General features: G+C 43.8%; 1 protein-coding gene across 1 annotated transcript in view; it reads right to left on the bottom strand.

The window, feature by feature from the left end:
* LOC128890455 (teneurin-m) overlaps positions 1-17,078 on the bottom strand; it is a 58,220-nt gene that overhangs the window by 25,507 nt on the left and 15,635 nt on the right. Inside the window, exons 2-4 of the mRNA XM_054148934.1 lie at positions 8,489-8,671; positions 2,389-2,473; positions 723-886 (exon numbers count right to left, since the gene is read on the bottom strand). Coding sequence (XP_054004909.1) covers positions 723-886; positions 2,389-2,473; positions 8,489-8,671 — 432 coding nt within the window. The remainder of the gene's footprint in view (positions 1-722; positions 887-2,388; positions 2,474-8,488; positions 8,672-17,078) is intronic.

Below are 17,078 nucleotides of genomic sequence, written 5' to 3'. Positions count from 1 at the left end.
AATATTTTAAAAATGGTGTGTCCAATTCTTCTATTATTATTGTCAATATTCTTATCACGTAATCCATTAACATCACATGAAATAGGAGAACATTCATTCTTCTTGGCTGTATTTAAATGAAAATGTTTTAAAAAGAATCAATTTATTATACTTTAATTGTATGAAATATAACATGATGAGATTAACATTGGCACAGAAGATAAAATTTATTCGTAAGAATTTTTGAAACTCCTCGAGCAGCAAAATCCAAGACTCTGCACCCTGCATGAAAATATAATAGATACTTTGAAGATGGAGACTATTTATTATTGGGTGACATCCCTAAGGAGGAGTTGGCCTCTAGCCAGGCAAATGTTTTAGAAAACATCACCCAACTATCATTTTTCAAATGCAAAATAAATTTGAATATATTCTACCATGAGTTATAAGAAATTCTACGGAGTTCTTTGAATTTTTCGAAAACGTGACATGTGCATTTCTCGTTTATAATTTTAATCCCTCGACGTACGAAAAATAATAAATTTCAATTGATAAGAAATTCTTTGGTAGATCGTGCACTGATAGTGTATGTTTAAACGACCACTTAATTTTTCAGGAGAAGACTGGCGAGGATAGTGTAAATTAAATGCATAGCAAATGTTCGCTTGAACGATCCTCCAGACGCTTATATCTCGTTTAATCTAGGTACGCGTGCGATGAATATAAATTGGAAAACTACTTACCCACGATGTAGGCTAGCGCTGCTGTCATGCACAGCGAGACTATAAGCAATATCATTGCAATTAATTTCCAGCTGCACCAGTCGACCCCTTTCACGAAATGGCAACGGATGCTTTGTCTCCTCATTGGGATCATTGAGGGCGCGTGGCCGTACGGTAAAGGTACTCTGTAATCAATCAAAATTGGCTGCGTTCAACTTCCGCTCACTCCTGAGACAAACACTTGCAGCATTATAACATTAAAAGGAAAGGGAAAATTATAAAATATTCTCTCACTATTAATGGCCTGGTAGTATTGTAAATAATAAATTGAATATTTTTCTACATCAAAATTTACATTTCTCATCAGTTATGTAAAATAAAATAATAGTATACTAACGTATTATCCAGGAAATGAATTTTTCTTGTGGAAACTATGCGATCGTTCCCTCTGAAATTTTTTGGGTATATTCTTACGACTATAAGCTGCAAGATGATTTGTCTTTCTCGCGAGTATACACATTAACTGAACTTGATTAAAAAGAAAAAAAATTTGAGAATATATCGACGTCGGTTCCATGGGGTTCGATACTCGGGAAATTTGCGTCTCCGTCACGTGTTTTCGCGCAAAAGCATCGTACCGCGGAGTGTGTTTACACCGAGCATCGCGTGCTGCTTCCAAGTAACTCAGAAATGTCTAACAAAAATATTTAAACGGGACCCTGGCATGTTCCCGAGTGCGCAGGGGCGGCTGTTTGCTTTCCCTGCATCGCGCGATAATGGAAAACGAAAGCCAGACGCACCGACGTCTTCGAGGAGGTCTTCCTTCCTCGTCCCTGCCCCTCCAAAAAAATCACACGAATTCCCCTTGCCCTCTGTTTTTTAACCCAAATATTTAACGTACGAATTAAGTCGAGGAGAACGAACAGAAAAATCCACGAACGAGAAGCGAGAAGGCGGTCGGAGCAGAATAATTTAAAAGTGACTTGTTCAAACTTTTCGAAAGGTAAGTTTCGGCGCCATGTGCGAAGAAAATAATATTCAATATTGAAAGAAACAATATTCGATATTGAAAGTTAATCTTTAAATATTCCAAGTTGATCTATAATATTTCAGTCTCCAAAAGCTCCTCGCGGAAGCTCCTCTACGTATCTTTTCGAAAGAATCTACGCGAATTCAGGTCCACAATATCATTACCGTGACAATGATCAAAACATCCCAACATCACAAAGAGTCGACGTTGTACGGAGCAACGCAAAAGGAGGATCCCCGCGGTGGCAATGTTTACGACCGTTTACCGAACTTCGAGTGGACACTCGAAGGGGCCCGTTGCGCTCCACGGGCCCGAAAGAAACACGATTTTCCACGGTGCGCCGTGTCCACGTGCACAAAAACCGTTTTCTGACGGATGACACTTCATCTTCAAACATTGACTCATTGTGCGACGCGATCCGAATAGATGATTCACGAGGTTCACGGCGAATACGCGTTGTTCGAGGCGAAGGACCATGAAGAAGCCAACGCTGGCCACGGTTCGTTCCACGGTCGTTCATTTTTCAAATTTCCACGTTGCGACTTTCCCGAGTTTCTCTTGCCTTTTATTTTTTTTTTTTTTGGTACTTCGAGGACCGTACTTCGAGGACCGAGGATCGTCGCACGAAAACGATACCAAGAAACGAAATAGGCTTACCTGTCCATGTTGTTCTGCAGCTCGACCTTTATTGGACTATTCCCCGTGGACTGATTCTTGTTGTTGTACTCATTCTTCGGTATCTCTGCGAAAAAGAGAGAACGGGACGATAGAGAAAATTTGTTACGTTGCAGATCGACGGAAATTTCTCGTGGGAAACGCTGCCCTACTTTCCCCGGAACTTTTATCCAACCCTGTCTGTGAAATATCTTTATGTTTCCCCCTCGTCGTCCACGGTACAAAATAATTCATCGACGCCGCCCGTTAGACGGCCAGAGGATGCAGAAGCTCGCAATCTAATTGTGTCCTTGGTGACAAAGTAAAAGCGTCGGCGGTGGACGCCTCTGAGGTTTTCCTTTCTGTAAAAACTACTGCATCCTCTTTACTTTTTATTGGACCAATTAGATCAGATTAGAAGATAGACATTTAATTATTAAAGTAGAGGAGAGAGGGCAGCTTTGATGGGAACAAGCGTATGTTTATAAACTGTTGAAATTCGAACGTATAAGATGCGGTTGTATCCCCAGCGCCAATGAGCGGAAGGGTGTCTTTTGTTCGTTGTGTTCGTTACATCTTACGGCTAGCGCGTGGTGTATGGAACGTGTTCCATATACGTTCCCAAAAATGTATTATAATAACTAACATGTATAATAATCTCTATTCTATCTGTGTTTCTAATATAATAACTAGTTTTATGTAAAGTTATATATTCGTAAATAAAAATAACCAACATAAACCTTGACCAATATAATAATTATAGTTTATGGATTTATTTTTTAGAGGACTTTCACTCTTGAATATGCTTCTATTTCACCTAACCGTATCTCAACTCCAAATATTAATCAACAGCCCCCGCACGTCTTAAAAAGAAACGTAGATCTACCCGAAGGAAATCCTGATAAATTTCGTCGAGCAACGACGATCCATAAATCCTTCGATCGTCGAGCAAGGTCTCTAATTTGCGCGTAAAACCGTGGTAATAACTCTGCGAATTTCGGTACCGAAAACTTCACGACGCTCCCGACGTTTTAATTGCAGCTCCTCTCCGCGTTTCGACGGATGTATTTATTACAGATTTCTAATTGCCAAGGTACACACAATCAGAGAAGGGGCACGGGAGTCGTTGACGGCCGATGGGCGGGGTTCTACGGGAAAATAAATTAAGCGCGAGTCGGATGCCGGTGTTTTTATTCGTTCCCCGAGCGGACAGCGTCGCGTTTTGCCATGCCAGACGCGACGCCCTTTCTTTTGAGCATATTCCCCAATATACACGAAGAAGGAGGAAAAAGAGGAAGGAGCGAGACACGGCGAACGGAGGCCCGTGTTGAATCGATAAGTACATGATTCATCGTGGTTTCGGTTTGAATTTCAAGCGACCAGACCGCAAGGTGCGCGAGGAAAACTGAACACCTTAGAAACACCGCAGGATCGCGCGCTACTGCTCGTGCACACGTAATCGATGGCGGTTTTTGCGCGCCGCGATCGGCAATCGATTTGCAGTTTCTTCGGAAATGACGTGATCGACCCCTCGAGTGCTGTTGGACGATCGGTTGAAAGCTATCGGCGGAAATCTTTATGGTTTTCGTACTGAAGAATCATCAGGGTTTTTTTCTAGAGCTTTTAGTGCTACTATTTTATATTTATTAAGTTCGAATTTTTAGATTCATTCATTTTTACGATTTCGTTGTTTAATCTATCGACTGTCGATTACGAGATGTCTCGTAGTTCAAATTAATCAAGGGATAAGGTTGTAGCCTTTTGAGTCACGAATTATTGCAAAAGAAGATCGTAAATTTTCTTTTTATAAACATTATACAGGCCCCTACAATTATACCGGAACAAACTACACCCACGTAACTTGTGTCGATCAACGTGTCGGAACAAAAGACTGTGAAACAGTCACGAAGACAGAGTCCCTATATCGTCCAGAAGGGTTAGAGTCTGGAACGGTGATAAATCCCGCTAAGTGGCCAGGTATTTTCCAAGATCGTAAAGGTTGGCTAATTAAACGCGAGCCTTCGCTCAGAACCCCCTCCCCCCCCCCTTAGTCGGGTTGCTTCATCGACACAGCGAGCATGCGAGTAAATCATCCGCCAAGCCAGCCATTAAAACCAATTCCGACACGCAATATCCCACCTTCTCGTTCGGTTCCGCGCATTAGGCGTCGTCTCGTGCGCCCAATAAGCCGGAAAGGAGAGGAAGCAAAAAGAAAAACCTCCCTACGGGGGGTTGGACGGGGGGAGGGCCCTGAATCGGTGGTAATCACGGATATCTGCCTAAACGCCATAATCATCGGATTTCGGGGCAGAACGGACGAGGAACACCTGCAATTAGCGGCATGGGGTCCGCTTTTGCCGGACCTTCGTCTTCCCACGCTCCGATTTCATACTCCAGGTACATGTAACGGGTGGAGGGCGAAGTATTCTCCGCGCGGGAAGACAAAGGGCTTGGTAGGGGATCGAATCGCGATCCCTTTACCTGTTACCATCGAAAAACATCGGATAATGAGAGTCGGGGGTGCCACGGTGAAAGATTTTGCGGTCAGCGTGGAACGGGCTTCGATTTTCGATGATACACTGTGAAGGGTGAAACTTCACCGACAGGATGTTCCCTTTGTGGATGGATTGTTCCTCTGAATTTTGGATAAATGCTGTTGGGCAACCTTCTGGCATGCAATCTCGTGTGTATTGAGTTACGCGTTCTTTGGTTTCATACGTGAAGGGGGTGGTTTACGTATATTCTCTCATTTTTGTAAACGAGCGTTTGTGTTGAAGGATTTTTTAAGAGCTTTGGGATTTGGTTTTGTTAACGAGAAGTCGTGGAAACGATGGTATTTTTCACAAATAATATTATTTTTCTTCCTTAAATACCGCAAGTTTATCTAATTCATGTCTCACTAAATTTAACTTGAGAATACAGAGGTGATATGAAACTTTTGTTATTTTAAGAAGAAAATTTACGATCTTCTTTTGCAATAATTCGTGACTCAAAAGGCTATGAAATTATCCCTTAACCTCCCCTATAAAATGCAACATCACAAGAAACTGGATTATTAACAATGAAAAATATTAGTCTGTTTATATGGGAATGGTTGAAAACAATTAACATGGGTGCATCCCTTAAAAGGTGGAAAGTTCGTGGAACAAAATGGCACCTATGTAATTCAATAAATACATGTATACATATTATATGCCTTTGAATTTTTCTTAAAAATTGGCACGAACTTTCTGGACAACTCAATAGAATTAAATGTGAAAGATCTTATTAACAAAACCAAATCCTACAGCTTTAAAGAAATCTTTATGCACAACCCTCGTTTACAATAATGATAGAATACACGTAAACTACCCCTTACAAAACGTATTAAAATTTTTACTTTTCCAAGAAACCACCAGTCTCTGCCAACCATCCAACAAAGAATAACGCGAAACGGAGTCAGAAGTCGCGTGCAACACTTATTACACGGCCCCAAAACGCTATCCAGCTAAGGACAAGAGATAACTGGAGGAAACCACCGTGGAATTTCACGGATACTTCCGTGACCGTGCAAAGAATGTCGCGAAGAATGCGGGGAATGTAGACATTCACCGATAGACGCCGCGGAGTAACAAAAGCGTAGCGAAGATTGTCGAGCAGCGTCGATGGCCGAGCTGGCCGGGACGTCGCGAAGAATGAAAAACGTAGAAGCCAGAGATCGTCGTTGGGTGGAGCAGAGGCATTCTGCGGGAGGTCATAAGCGTCGGGACAGTGTCATAACCGAAGGGTCAATAAGTCGAGAGATCATAAATCACCCATCGGTTCGGAGCCGTCCCACGTTTTTCGAAAGGGCGGCTTTGAAGTGCTGCCGCGTTAAAGAATGTTAAGTACACAGATGGTCCCTGGAAAAGTCGCCCCTGGCGCCCCGTTGCACCCTTGGAACCATGGAAAATTTCGTGTCCTTTGGCCCGCGTGAAAGCCAACAAGAAAGGTGCCTGTTCGCGTCGTCTCGTTCGCTTTTTCTGCTACCGAAGGAACACTCGAAACGTCGAAAAGGTTCCTGGTTGTTTTCGCTGCAGTCGATACGTACCCGAGGTGCTAAAGTGTCTCGAAAATGTTACAGCCGAAGCTTTCTTTCTCTCGAGTCCATTCAATGACACCCGAACTCCGACGGAGGGAATTTTACGGTTAATCGTTGCTGGTAAACTCGAGTGTCTGGTCTGAACGATTTTACTGCTCCTCGAGCTAGTTTTCCGGGCCTCGGGATATTTTTCTACGGGAATACGTATTCTCGATTTTATGAATGATTGCAGTGAAAGAACAAAGCATCTTCGACATCTTCATAGACTTTCGTGCTAGGAGGTGTAGGTCCTGGTATTTTTAGTGGCAAATCACATGCTGGGTTGATCGCTATGGAACATTTGACTTTTTGCGTTCACAGGAGAAGAAATGAAGAGTCAATCGGAAGGACTTTACAAATGGGAAATAATTTTAAAGAAGACAATTCTTCTACTTCATCAAAAGGCGCAAATTTGTAATTATTAAATGAAACGTCCCAATATTCATTTCTCGAACCTAGTATAACGTAGAACTTCTCTATCAGATGCCAGAAGAACAACATACTTCTTCTGTTCCCCCAGACAGATCAGCCCCTAGAAAAACTTCGAATGCAATACTCAAAACACAAGGTCTAATCGTGTTCCCCTGAAGATAAAGTAAGAGGCTTTGAAAGAGGGGGGTCAGATCCTTACGAAAGAAGTTTCAGGTACGGTAGAATTTTTCTACAGGCACTCGAGGATCCCGGGGTGGCCGATAAGATAGCAGCCACAAGGACGTGGTCTTAGAAAATTATCGCACCCCCGCCCACCATTGGCCACCGCTGATTACAGCCCGCGCTACCCTCGTCAGAGACGTCAGTCACTTCCCCCGACGGCTAAGCCATCTTATTGCTGGGCCTTGATGGAACACTGTCCACGCTATCACCAGACACACCTCCTCCAAAACACCAGCGATTTTCCTTCCACGAACTGTTTATCCTTTCAATTTCGTTCGTCAACCGTCAAACATTCTTAACTATTCGTTTCTCGAAGGGAAATATTCATATCTCGAGTGTTCGTCAGTCGCTAATCGATCTTCCGATAAGTGGACACGGACTTTCGCTCGATTTTCCTAGGATCTCGGTATTCTCGGGAAGCTATCAGTCGGTGATAATCGAGAAGCAAATATCCAGAGTGCAGGAAAAACTGAGACATCTGGTTCGTGACATGTTCGGTCTTAAGATGGATGGGAATACGCGATTGCGTTAAAGCAGCTGAAGGCCAGCCTCCGATAGGCCAATGTCAATTTTCTCAATCTCTTATTTCAGAGGAAGAATGTGTCAACTGTCTCTGCTTATCAAGTAGGTTCTCAAGGAAACAAAAAGGTAACAGTGATTGATGCAGACACAAGAGATGGACAAATAACTCTCGTGGGCTGACCAGTACAGTCTAGTGCTAAGAAAACAAATGCAAACCTGAAGGAAGCAGGACATTCTTATTCCTTGAAGATGAACCGAGAGCCTCCAAGGCCTAGGCCCAATCGATTTGTCATCGTTACTCCCGTTCCTAACAGTTGGAAGCAGATAAGTCCTAAGATTTAACAGCTGAATACTAAGACATAGGTCTTCGATGCAGTCTGGTGCTAGAAAAACGAGTGCAACCCATTTCATCGAAAATATTAATGACACTCAATTATTTTGTGTGGCATTGTTTATATAAATCTAGTTTCTTAGACATTGATGTTGCAGCAGTAACGAATCAAAATGGATCGTACACGATTCAGTAATGTAAAACATAAGATATTGTGCATGTATTACTTATTAATAAAACGAAAGAAACTTGTGGGACAACCTAATACCAACTATATTGAAAGAGTAGCTTAGCCTCACCCTCCCGAATCAGTCAGGAACATCCATAAAACGAGCAACCCCCTTAACACACCCAGTGTCACAGTCCTTTCGCGAGGCATCGATTCGCTGCTAAGCTCGGACAATTATCGTGCAAGGGACACAGCTAGAATCCTTTCCCACGTCTTCGTGAGGCCCTTCCCTTCCCGTAAATCAGATCGGGCGACCTCGAAAACTCACTTGGTATACTGTAGAAGCCACCGGATGGGGTGCGTACGAGGCAGGACGGCTGGAGGTCGGGATCACGCTCGTGATCACTGACTGCGTGACTTCCTGGCAATCTTCCGTTGACGCGACTCATTGTAGGGTTACGGGGTGGCACATCGGGCGGGCCCCGCGGCGCCGAATTGTCCAACAAACACCCTGCAACAACCATGGAAAGGATACGTTGTGATTTACGTACAACAGATGAACAAGGATGGTTTTTCGTTGTCGCTTCACTCTACTCTAATCGCGATCCTTTTTATCGCGACGGCGATAAGCGGACCACCTCCTAAACGGGGATGGCCGGGAGCAATTGGCGTGCAATCTTTCGGAGTTTTTATTCTGTTGCCAGGAAGTCTTAGGGAGCTACCGGACGGCGACTTAACGCCGGGGATGCGTTGCAGCTTCGGATCATTAACAACTGTCTACCGTGCGAACGACGCTGGACGCAAGAAGTCCGCACTTGGCGATTCAAGGATGGCATTAGTGGCGAGTACGTACTCGAGGACATTTCGTACTTTAATTTTAAGACTTTGGGTATTTATACGGATCGCGTATGACGGTGTTCATATTTTATTTTTATGGTTTTCATTTGTTTCGAGTGGAATGAACCACTTAAAAGTGGTGCAATTACATGGAGGTAATATAAAGAATATTTTCTAGTATCTGATGAATATTGTGAATAATTAGTAGTGTGCAACCAAATTGTACATCTTTACACCATCTTTCATTTAATCCTACGATTTATATTCTACATGATTCTGGTGCAACAAAGACTATTATTATTATAAGTTTACAATTGATTACATCCCTTTGTGCACACAAATAAATATATGCAGTATATTCGTAACTTATTGTAGAATTAATTTAATTATTCATAGAAGCGAGTCACCTCCAGTTTCTAAGATCGTCCTACTTTGACTGTATGAAGTATGCAGCAAGCAGGTAATCCTTAAATTATTCTATATTCTGCATTTCCTTCAAGTTTCCCTTCCTAGACCACCATAAGCCACCAATTACAATGAACTTACAGATGGATCTCGAAACAAAGTCGTTGAAAATCAAGCAAAGGTTCGAATATTTTTAAATTCTTTCCTAAACAGCTGACAATTCTAACCCTGCATCCGATAGGAAAGTTCCTCAACTAGTCCTTACAACAATAAATCCTAGCTATCCAAGCCTAGTTCAAGCTCCTCAGCCTAACCCACAGCTTGCAGACTTTTAAATGGAAAACGTTTCTTTTCTTCCTCCACTCTTAACCCAATTTAGGATCTTACCGATGGGAATCGCTATTATTAGAAAACGCGGCGCGCTAACTTGCCGCGCCGTTGAAATAACGTTGCGGACTAGATTACCTAACCTGGCCACGGTTCTCCTGCAGGATTCAACGACGAACAATACCTACGCGTAATCCTGGGCAGGTGGCCAGGCGATTTTCACCGAGGCAAAGGGGTTGAGCCGATCTCGCGATTAGGCACGTTTCACACAGCCGGGCTTTCGCCGCTATAGGAATTACCGCGAGGGGGAGTGACCCAGAATCGCAGGACACGTTCTTCTGTGCTCGGCGATGCGAAATGAAAATTTTCGAAGGCACCGGCTTTCTTTGTCGTGCTTCCTCCTGATCTATAACAATGTCATTGGTTCTTCTTCCTTTTTCGAAAAAAAGACGCGCACCTTTGACAAGGGACGCATTAGCTGTCTCGCGAGACGCAGCGAACAGTCTTTGTTAATTCCTGTAACGACGCGGGTCGTCACTTCGTGAGGAGATTGGATGGAACTCCGAGACGTGTGCAATCCATGATCACTGTTTTCCAGATAGGGATGATAAGTATTATATGAAAAACTATGAAGAACGTTTATAGCGATAGTCTTTTACAAACGGTATTTATAGAGTGTCCTGTAATTTTTCGGAACTGCAAGGAATCGATTCACCAAGTGAAAACGATGAAATAAGTTTCTGTAAACATATCCTCTACTTGCCTTTGCTTAAAAGGTGCATCGTTTCTCGCTCACTCGATCACCCAGAACTCGCTCCCATCTTCAAAGCGAGGGCAGATAGGAGAAGAGGTTGCGTAAACTTTCTTCATTGTTTTCAGTTGGTGAATCGATCCATAGGTTTTATTTGAGAAATTCTCGAGCAGAGCGATCCTCGACAACGATCATTTAAAGTTCCGGGTTCCGTAAAGATTCCAGTGGGCCACGATTTCAGGTTCAGGTTTTCAGATTTCCTCCAAGTCGCTACGCGGAGCGGAGCAGTTGGCGGCATCCTTAAGTCGATTATAAACCCTCTCGGATTCGGAGCACCTCTGCCTCTCTCATTGTATCGAGCAATCTAAAAAGCCTAACAGCGATGTTCGCAGGATAGGGTGACCGACGTGAAACTCGAGCCTTGCTCCTTTTTCTGCGCCGCCTATTAGCCAATGAACTGGATCCATTCGAGCCTTTTTTTTATCCTCCGCCTGTAAAGAACGTTCTCCTGACATCCGATGTGGAACGCAACAGGAAGTAAGAGCGTCGACGTAGAAACAGGGCAACGAGGCAAGAAAAGGGTGACAAGAGGTGAGAAGGGGAAGGAGAATGACGGCGTAGGAGGGGAGAGAAAAGATTTACTCCCTCGGACGACAAAGACTTTCCCAATCTACGTCTAATCGCATGCCTAACCCCTTGGCCTTCCTTTTCCTCCTCGTAGGAAACTCCCGAGGGGATCTATGGTGTTTATTCATTGGAAGTTCCTTTTGTATCTAAGAATGCCGAGAGCGTAGGTTAGAGAATTTTAATAATTAATTTTCTTAGCAAAACCAACCCTTTGTACACATACACATACAGTCAAATATTCGTACCCTCTACGTCTATTAAAGAAGTTTGCCTAAATTAAATAATAGGTTCGACATTTTGCTTCGTAATTATACCTAATTATACCTTCCTATAAGCGGAACTTTCACACCCTTATGTTAATCTAAAATATCATTTCTTAACGAGAATTAAGTTACACATTCTGATTGCATTTTCACGCGTATTACACTACCATATAATTTATAACCTCTACTCTTCCGAAGAGAACCACACCACTCGCATAATAAACAACCCTTAACCCTCAAGTTTTCCTGCTCGAAATTGCGAAATAATTCACTTGAGACAAGCTTTCGTCCACCGTGAAGCACAATACCATTCTGTGGCTAAAATTTTCTTGAAGGATAGGAGAGCTGTTTATCCTTTCCTCGTTATTCGAATTTCGTATAAGAATTTCCCTTCAACCGGGAGCACTCGATCCTTTTACGATCCAAGTTTCTCCGTTTCGACATTTTCCCTTGGGGGAAGAACGCCATTTGGCATTACCAGCGGCGTGCATCGGTTCGCCAAGGAAACCCAGGACATGTAAATTGCCATGACACTGTGACGCCAACCGAAACGGAAGGGCGTGAGGAGTGGGTCCGTCCCGCGACATCCGCGACCGAATTTGTTTCCACAGGCGAAGAGTTTTTATCCGCGACTCGAACGGATTTTACGTTTCGAGTGAAACGAAATTGCTCAGTCATTTCATCGTAAGTCCGGGCGATCCTTCACAGGCAAAATTTTGAGTCACTGGGGGGAAGACTCCTCAACGTTAGAGACTTTGGTGGTTGAAATGGGGGAGATACACCCAAAGGTAATGTTTTATTAATTAAATTACTTTTTCTGATTTGAATATATGGTAGTATATTAATATTTTCTTGATTCAAATTGTAGTTTTATATTTTATAATGATTAATAATTAAAGTAAATACAATAGATAATAGAGAATAAATAGGTTATGTTTGATATATATTCGTAGTGAAATTAAATAGACAGTGTGATCGTAGTTGGAATTCATAGTGAAGCATTTAATAGGGGTATGTATTTAATCTTTTTCCTGTTTAAAGTCAGTTTATTATTACTTACTATTCAGCAGTATGAATTTAGTATGTACTACGTGTTACTGTTATATATTTATTATTTAGAATGACTGCCTAACTGAGCTCCTTTTACTCCCTGAACAGCCTTATTACATTAAGCCCAACTTAAATAAAAAATTATTTCACACGTCGTCCAATAATCCCCTCCAAACCATGCAAATTCTACACGTAATAATAAAAATGTACAATAATTCTTCATCCCCATTCTCGACATTCCTAATCAAAGCCGAACCACGAAGAAGAATTTCCACGTTCCCACTCACGATGTCCACGAGCCCTGAACATCCTCGCGCCAACGCGACAGGCTTTCGCGCGCCTAAGCTGTTCGTCAAAGGATCTCCGCGTTCATTCTCACCGAATCACCGGAGCAGAAGACTCCGCGGCACGTCGTTATTCTTCCTAATAGATCGGCGGGAGTAGTCATTGTGCCGGTCGTTACTTCGAGGATCCTTTCTTCTCGAACGGCGTCGATCGGTGCATAGGGTCGCGCGTCAAAGGAGGGAAAAGAGCAACGAGAGAGACCGGAGGGTGGAGCGCGACGACAGCCCCGAGAAGACGACGGAGAGAGAGGGAGACAACCCGGGCACAAAAGACGAACGACGGTCAGACCTGCCGTAGCTACCGCTATCCGGTAATCCAGTGTCCAGGATGAGCCTCGTGCTATGGAGCATGCGCTCAACGACGAAAGGAAGAACGAGAGGCACCGTTGAATCGAATTATCCTCGCCTGGTTGAGCCCTGGGTCCCCGGGACCCAGCCACCGGAGGACCCCGAAGAAAGAACCGAGAACAGGGGCCCGGTTGGCCTAGAAAAGGATTCCTCTGAATGCGCCTCGCCTCGACGGTTGTTGTCGCACCGGGCCGCGTAATGGATGCGCGCCCATTGAGCATCCACGCAAGGAACGCGTAACATAATATCGAGGACCTTCGCGAAACCAAGAGCCCATGCCTAATGGAATTTATTAGAGAAGGTAAGGAGCCACCCTTGCGAGCAGGACTTCGGGTACCCCGCTTTCGCTTTTCGGTTACGTTTGGCTTCGCGTGCTGGATGGAATCAAGAGGATGTTACACGGGCTCCCCCGATCCCTTGGGCTAACTTATCCAACTTTCGAGATTGAACGACTGCTGGCGCTTTGTTTGGACGCGGTTGAAATCGGGGATCGGAACGTGCTGGGATTACGTGGGGCAGGAGGGAAAGAGGCAATTCGCGCTGGATGGAGTACTTGATGGTTTTGGGACAGTTCTTTGGTTTAACCTGGTGACTTGTAAGTGGAATGTTCGCTAGAAATGAACCATTCACTACATATTAGTTGTGAAATCGAGAACGAGGTAATTTGTCCGATGAACGGCCCAAATGTTAATGAATTATTTTATGACTGAAACGTATTTTGCACGGATATCAAACTCGACTATTTTACATCCATTTTCAAGTCTTTACTGAAAAGAAAATTGCCAAGCAACGATTCAAATTATTAATTTCTTAAAGTAATAAGCCTGTAAAAATAAAAATCTGACACTCAATCGGCTCTACATTGTCCAAAAACGTTTTCTTTCTCTCCCCGTGGTATTCGATTCACAGTGAACCGTTCAGTCTCGGAAACACGATCCTGTAACTGTTTTCAACGGTGTAGCGTTTTCCCAACGTGCCACGTTGTTTATAGTGAAGCATCGTCGCATCGTTCCACATTCGGTTCGAGCATTGTTCCTCGATATCCAGATTTCTGGTACCGATCTTTGGCCCCATTTCCATCCCCATTCGTTACGGAGTCACGATTCTCGGGACGCGAACTTGGCCAGGGGGCATATTTTTTCCCAGCGCGCGATATAGTATTAATTCGTTCCGGTTCGAAAGCTAATCCAGACAGAAGACCAACCCTTGTCCATTTTCTCCGTTCCGCTCCCACGAAATACGGTCGATTCTGCCCCCGCCGATACGTGACTGGGGATCCGAATCGTTTGCTCACTTTTCCCCTCTGGAATGGCAGTAAATGTTGCCGCGACGCTCCGACGTCGTTGCGTTTTACTTCTGAACGATTTAACACGCTCCACGATCTCGTACGAAAATTAATTCGATCCTTCGATACAGTTTCTTTCGTGCTTCCATCGCGAACTGCTCGAATCGATTCATGAGTTTCCAAAGGGTGTTTAAATGGACCGGACTGGGCTTGCTAGGGGTGGGATGACGAATCGAGGATGTCAAAAAGCTGGATTGGATTTTTCATCGTGATATTTGCGTTTTTCAGACAGAAGCTGTAAATTTTCGAAGCAGTCGATCGAAGTCGATCAAAGTTTCCAACTTCGACTTGGGGGAGGAAAACTTTCCAGAGCCCCCGTGCACGCGTTTCGTCTAAAAAGAACGAAATCGACGTGTCCCAGCTTGAAAATGTACTTCCGGCGGGGCTTCTGGGGCAGCATGTGAATTATTATCCCGGGAGAGGGCAAGGTAATTATATATTCTCGTAGATAACTCGAAGGGTAGGGCTCCTGTGAAAATATTATCGAAAGACTATGCTATTTCCAGCCCCTTTATCACCGATTCCGATGCGTCGTGCCTTTTCGAAGGCGCTCTTCAGCGTCGTGGATATGTACACGTTCGAGCGTGTATTGGTTCGGGCTACAAATATGTACCAATTCAACATACTATAGGCGATGGAGCGTGAAAAGGAACATTACTAATTTAAATAGGTTTGATTAAGGTTAGATTTTTTAGTTGTAATTGATTTGGATGTTTTTCTATTTATTTAATATTAAAAATACCATTCATGGCAATTCTCATTGACAAAGCTCGATTTTCGCGAGATATTAGATTCCATCGTTTCGATGGAAAAATCATTCTCCTTTTGCGAGGGTTTTCGATCGAGCATAGCTCGATAGCGCCACTTTAGGCGGGGTATATTTCATCGAAACGCAATTCAATTACGGCAAATTGATATACTACCGCGTCGCGCAGCCAGGGCGAATTTTCACGGGAACTTTGGAATACTAACCGATCAACCGTGTTCGTGATATTATTACACAACTAAATTCTGTGACGCCATTCCGAGCATAAATTATTGACCCGAACGAATTTTTCACCTGTCCACGTGAAAAGTACTGTATTGTGTCAATTCCCACTCTTCCCACCATTTTCTCATTTGATTAATTTTTGTAAATAACTGTAACACCAACTGTAGTCGAAATATTATAGAATATTCGTCTAAGATTGCCGTTCCAATTGTTGTTCTTCAACTAATTTTGAAATATTTGTAGAATGTCATCAACATCCCCAGTCAACTAATTAATACACTCACGAATACCGTACATAAATTTTCTCGTATTCTAACGAGGAATGAATTAAGTATGCCAAGTCTAACCTCCCTCTAGTCTTCGGTCTAATAATACTTTCTATTTCCGCTCCCTCGAGAAAAGCACGCGACGTGTCAACCTTAAACTATTCCTGTCAATTAATATCCTCGCGAATCCAATATCCTTTTCCAACCCACTCCCGACTCCGAGACTCCAAAAACCATCCCCAACGACTACGTCGACAACTTCCCGTATTTAAGGGCTTTAATTCCGGTACAATATCAGACAAGTGACGTGCAGAAAGTGACGTTTAAAGGCAGAAAGGGCGATTCGGTCACAGTGAGGTGCACCCAGGTGTCGGTGCGCGTTCCCATGAGGTGGTGTGCACGCATTAACGTGTACAAGAGCGGTGTACGTCCGCGCGAAAATGTACGTAGCGAGGGTAAAGGGAGCGAAGAACGAGCTGGAGGGTAAAGAACCACCATCGCCGCTATCGCCTCCCTTCAACCATCCCTCTAACCTTTCTCCACCCCCGTTCCGCTCCTCCTGCCACGGTTCGCCTCGCCCCTATCCACGGCCAGGCAACCCGACGTCGTTTCCTTCCTCCTCTGGCTTCCAATTAAAACCGTTTTCGTCCATCTCGAGGCCTCTATTATTCTCTTTCTCCCTCTGTCTTCTTGCACCCCTCGGCCGCGGACCGCCCGACCCCCTTCATTTTTCAAGATTTTCCTCCGACGCCGGCAAGTCGTCGGGCGGAATCAGAAAAAGGGAACTCGGAAGGACTTGTGCAGGGTCACTCGACGATGGAAGTTTACGCCGGGCCACCCTCTCTCGTTGCCGAGCGTTTCAACGAGAGGGACGCGTTGTAGCCAGCCTCTGTGTACCTTGGATTACTGGCGCGGGACACGCGCACGTTTTCTACGCGTGTTCGTGATTTCGCTCCGAATCTTGCCGGTATACCGGCCAGACGGGAGAGAAATACTTGTCCACGGCTGGAGGAAACGCGCTCGAGTGCTTCGATCCGTTGTCGGAGAGGAAGAAATATCAGTTTTTAGATAAGTTTATCCGTGGCGATATACCTACAGTCACCCTCCTAAATATTCGTTCCCTCTATGTTTATTAAAGAGTTTGTCTAAATTAAATAATAGTTTTAATATTACCAAACGAATGTTTCATTACAAATATGTGTACGAACAAGCTCATGGATGTAACAACAAAAATCTACAAGCGCAAGGTACTCACAGGCACGATCATATATTTTCAAGTCCACGCTTAGATATTCCTTTACAACAACCTTACTTGAACAATATTTTCGATATAATTTCTCTCCTTCCTGCGACTTCCAAGTTAC

Source organism: Hylaeus anthracinus, unplaced genomic scaffold (genome assembly GCF_026225885.1).
Source record: "Hylaeus anthracinus isolate JK02 unplaced genomic scaffold, UHH_iyHylAnth1.0_haploid 12000, whole genome shotgun sequence".
Classification (NCBI taxonomy): Eukaryota; Metazoa; Arthropoda; class Insecta; order Hymenoptera; family Colletidae; genus Hylaeus; species Hylaeus anthracinus.
This window is presented reverse-complemented; position numbering and strand designations above follow the sequence as displayed.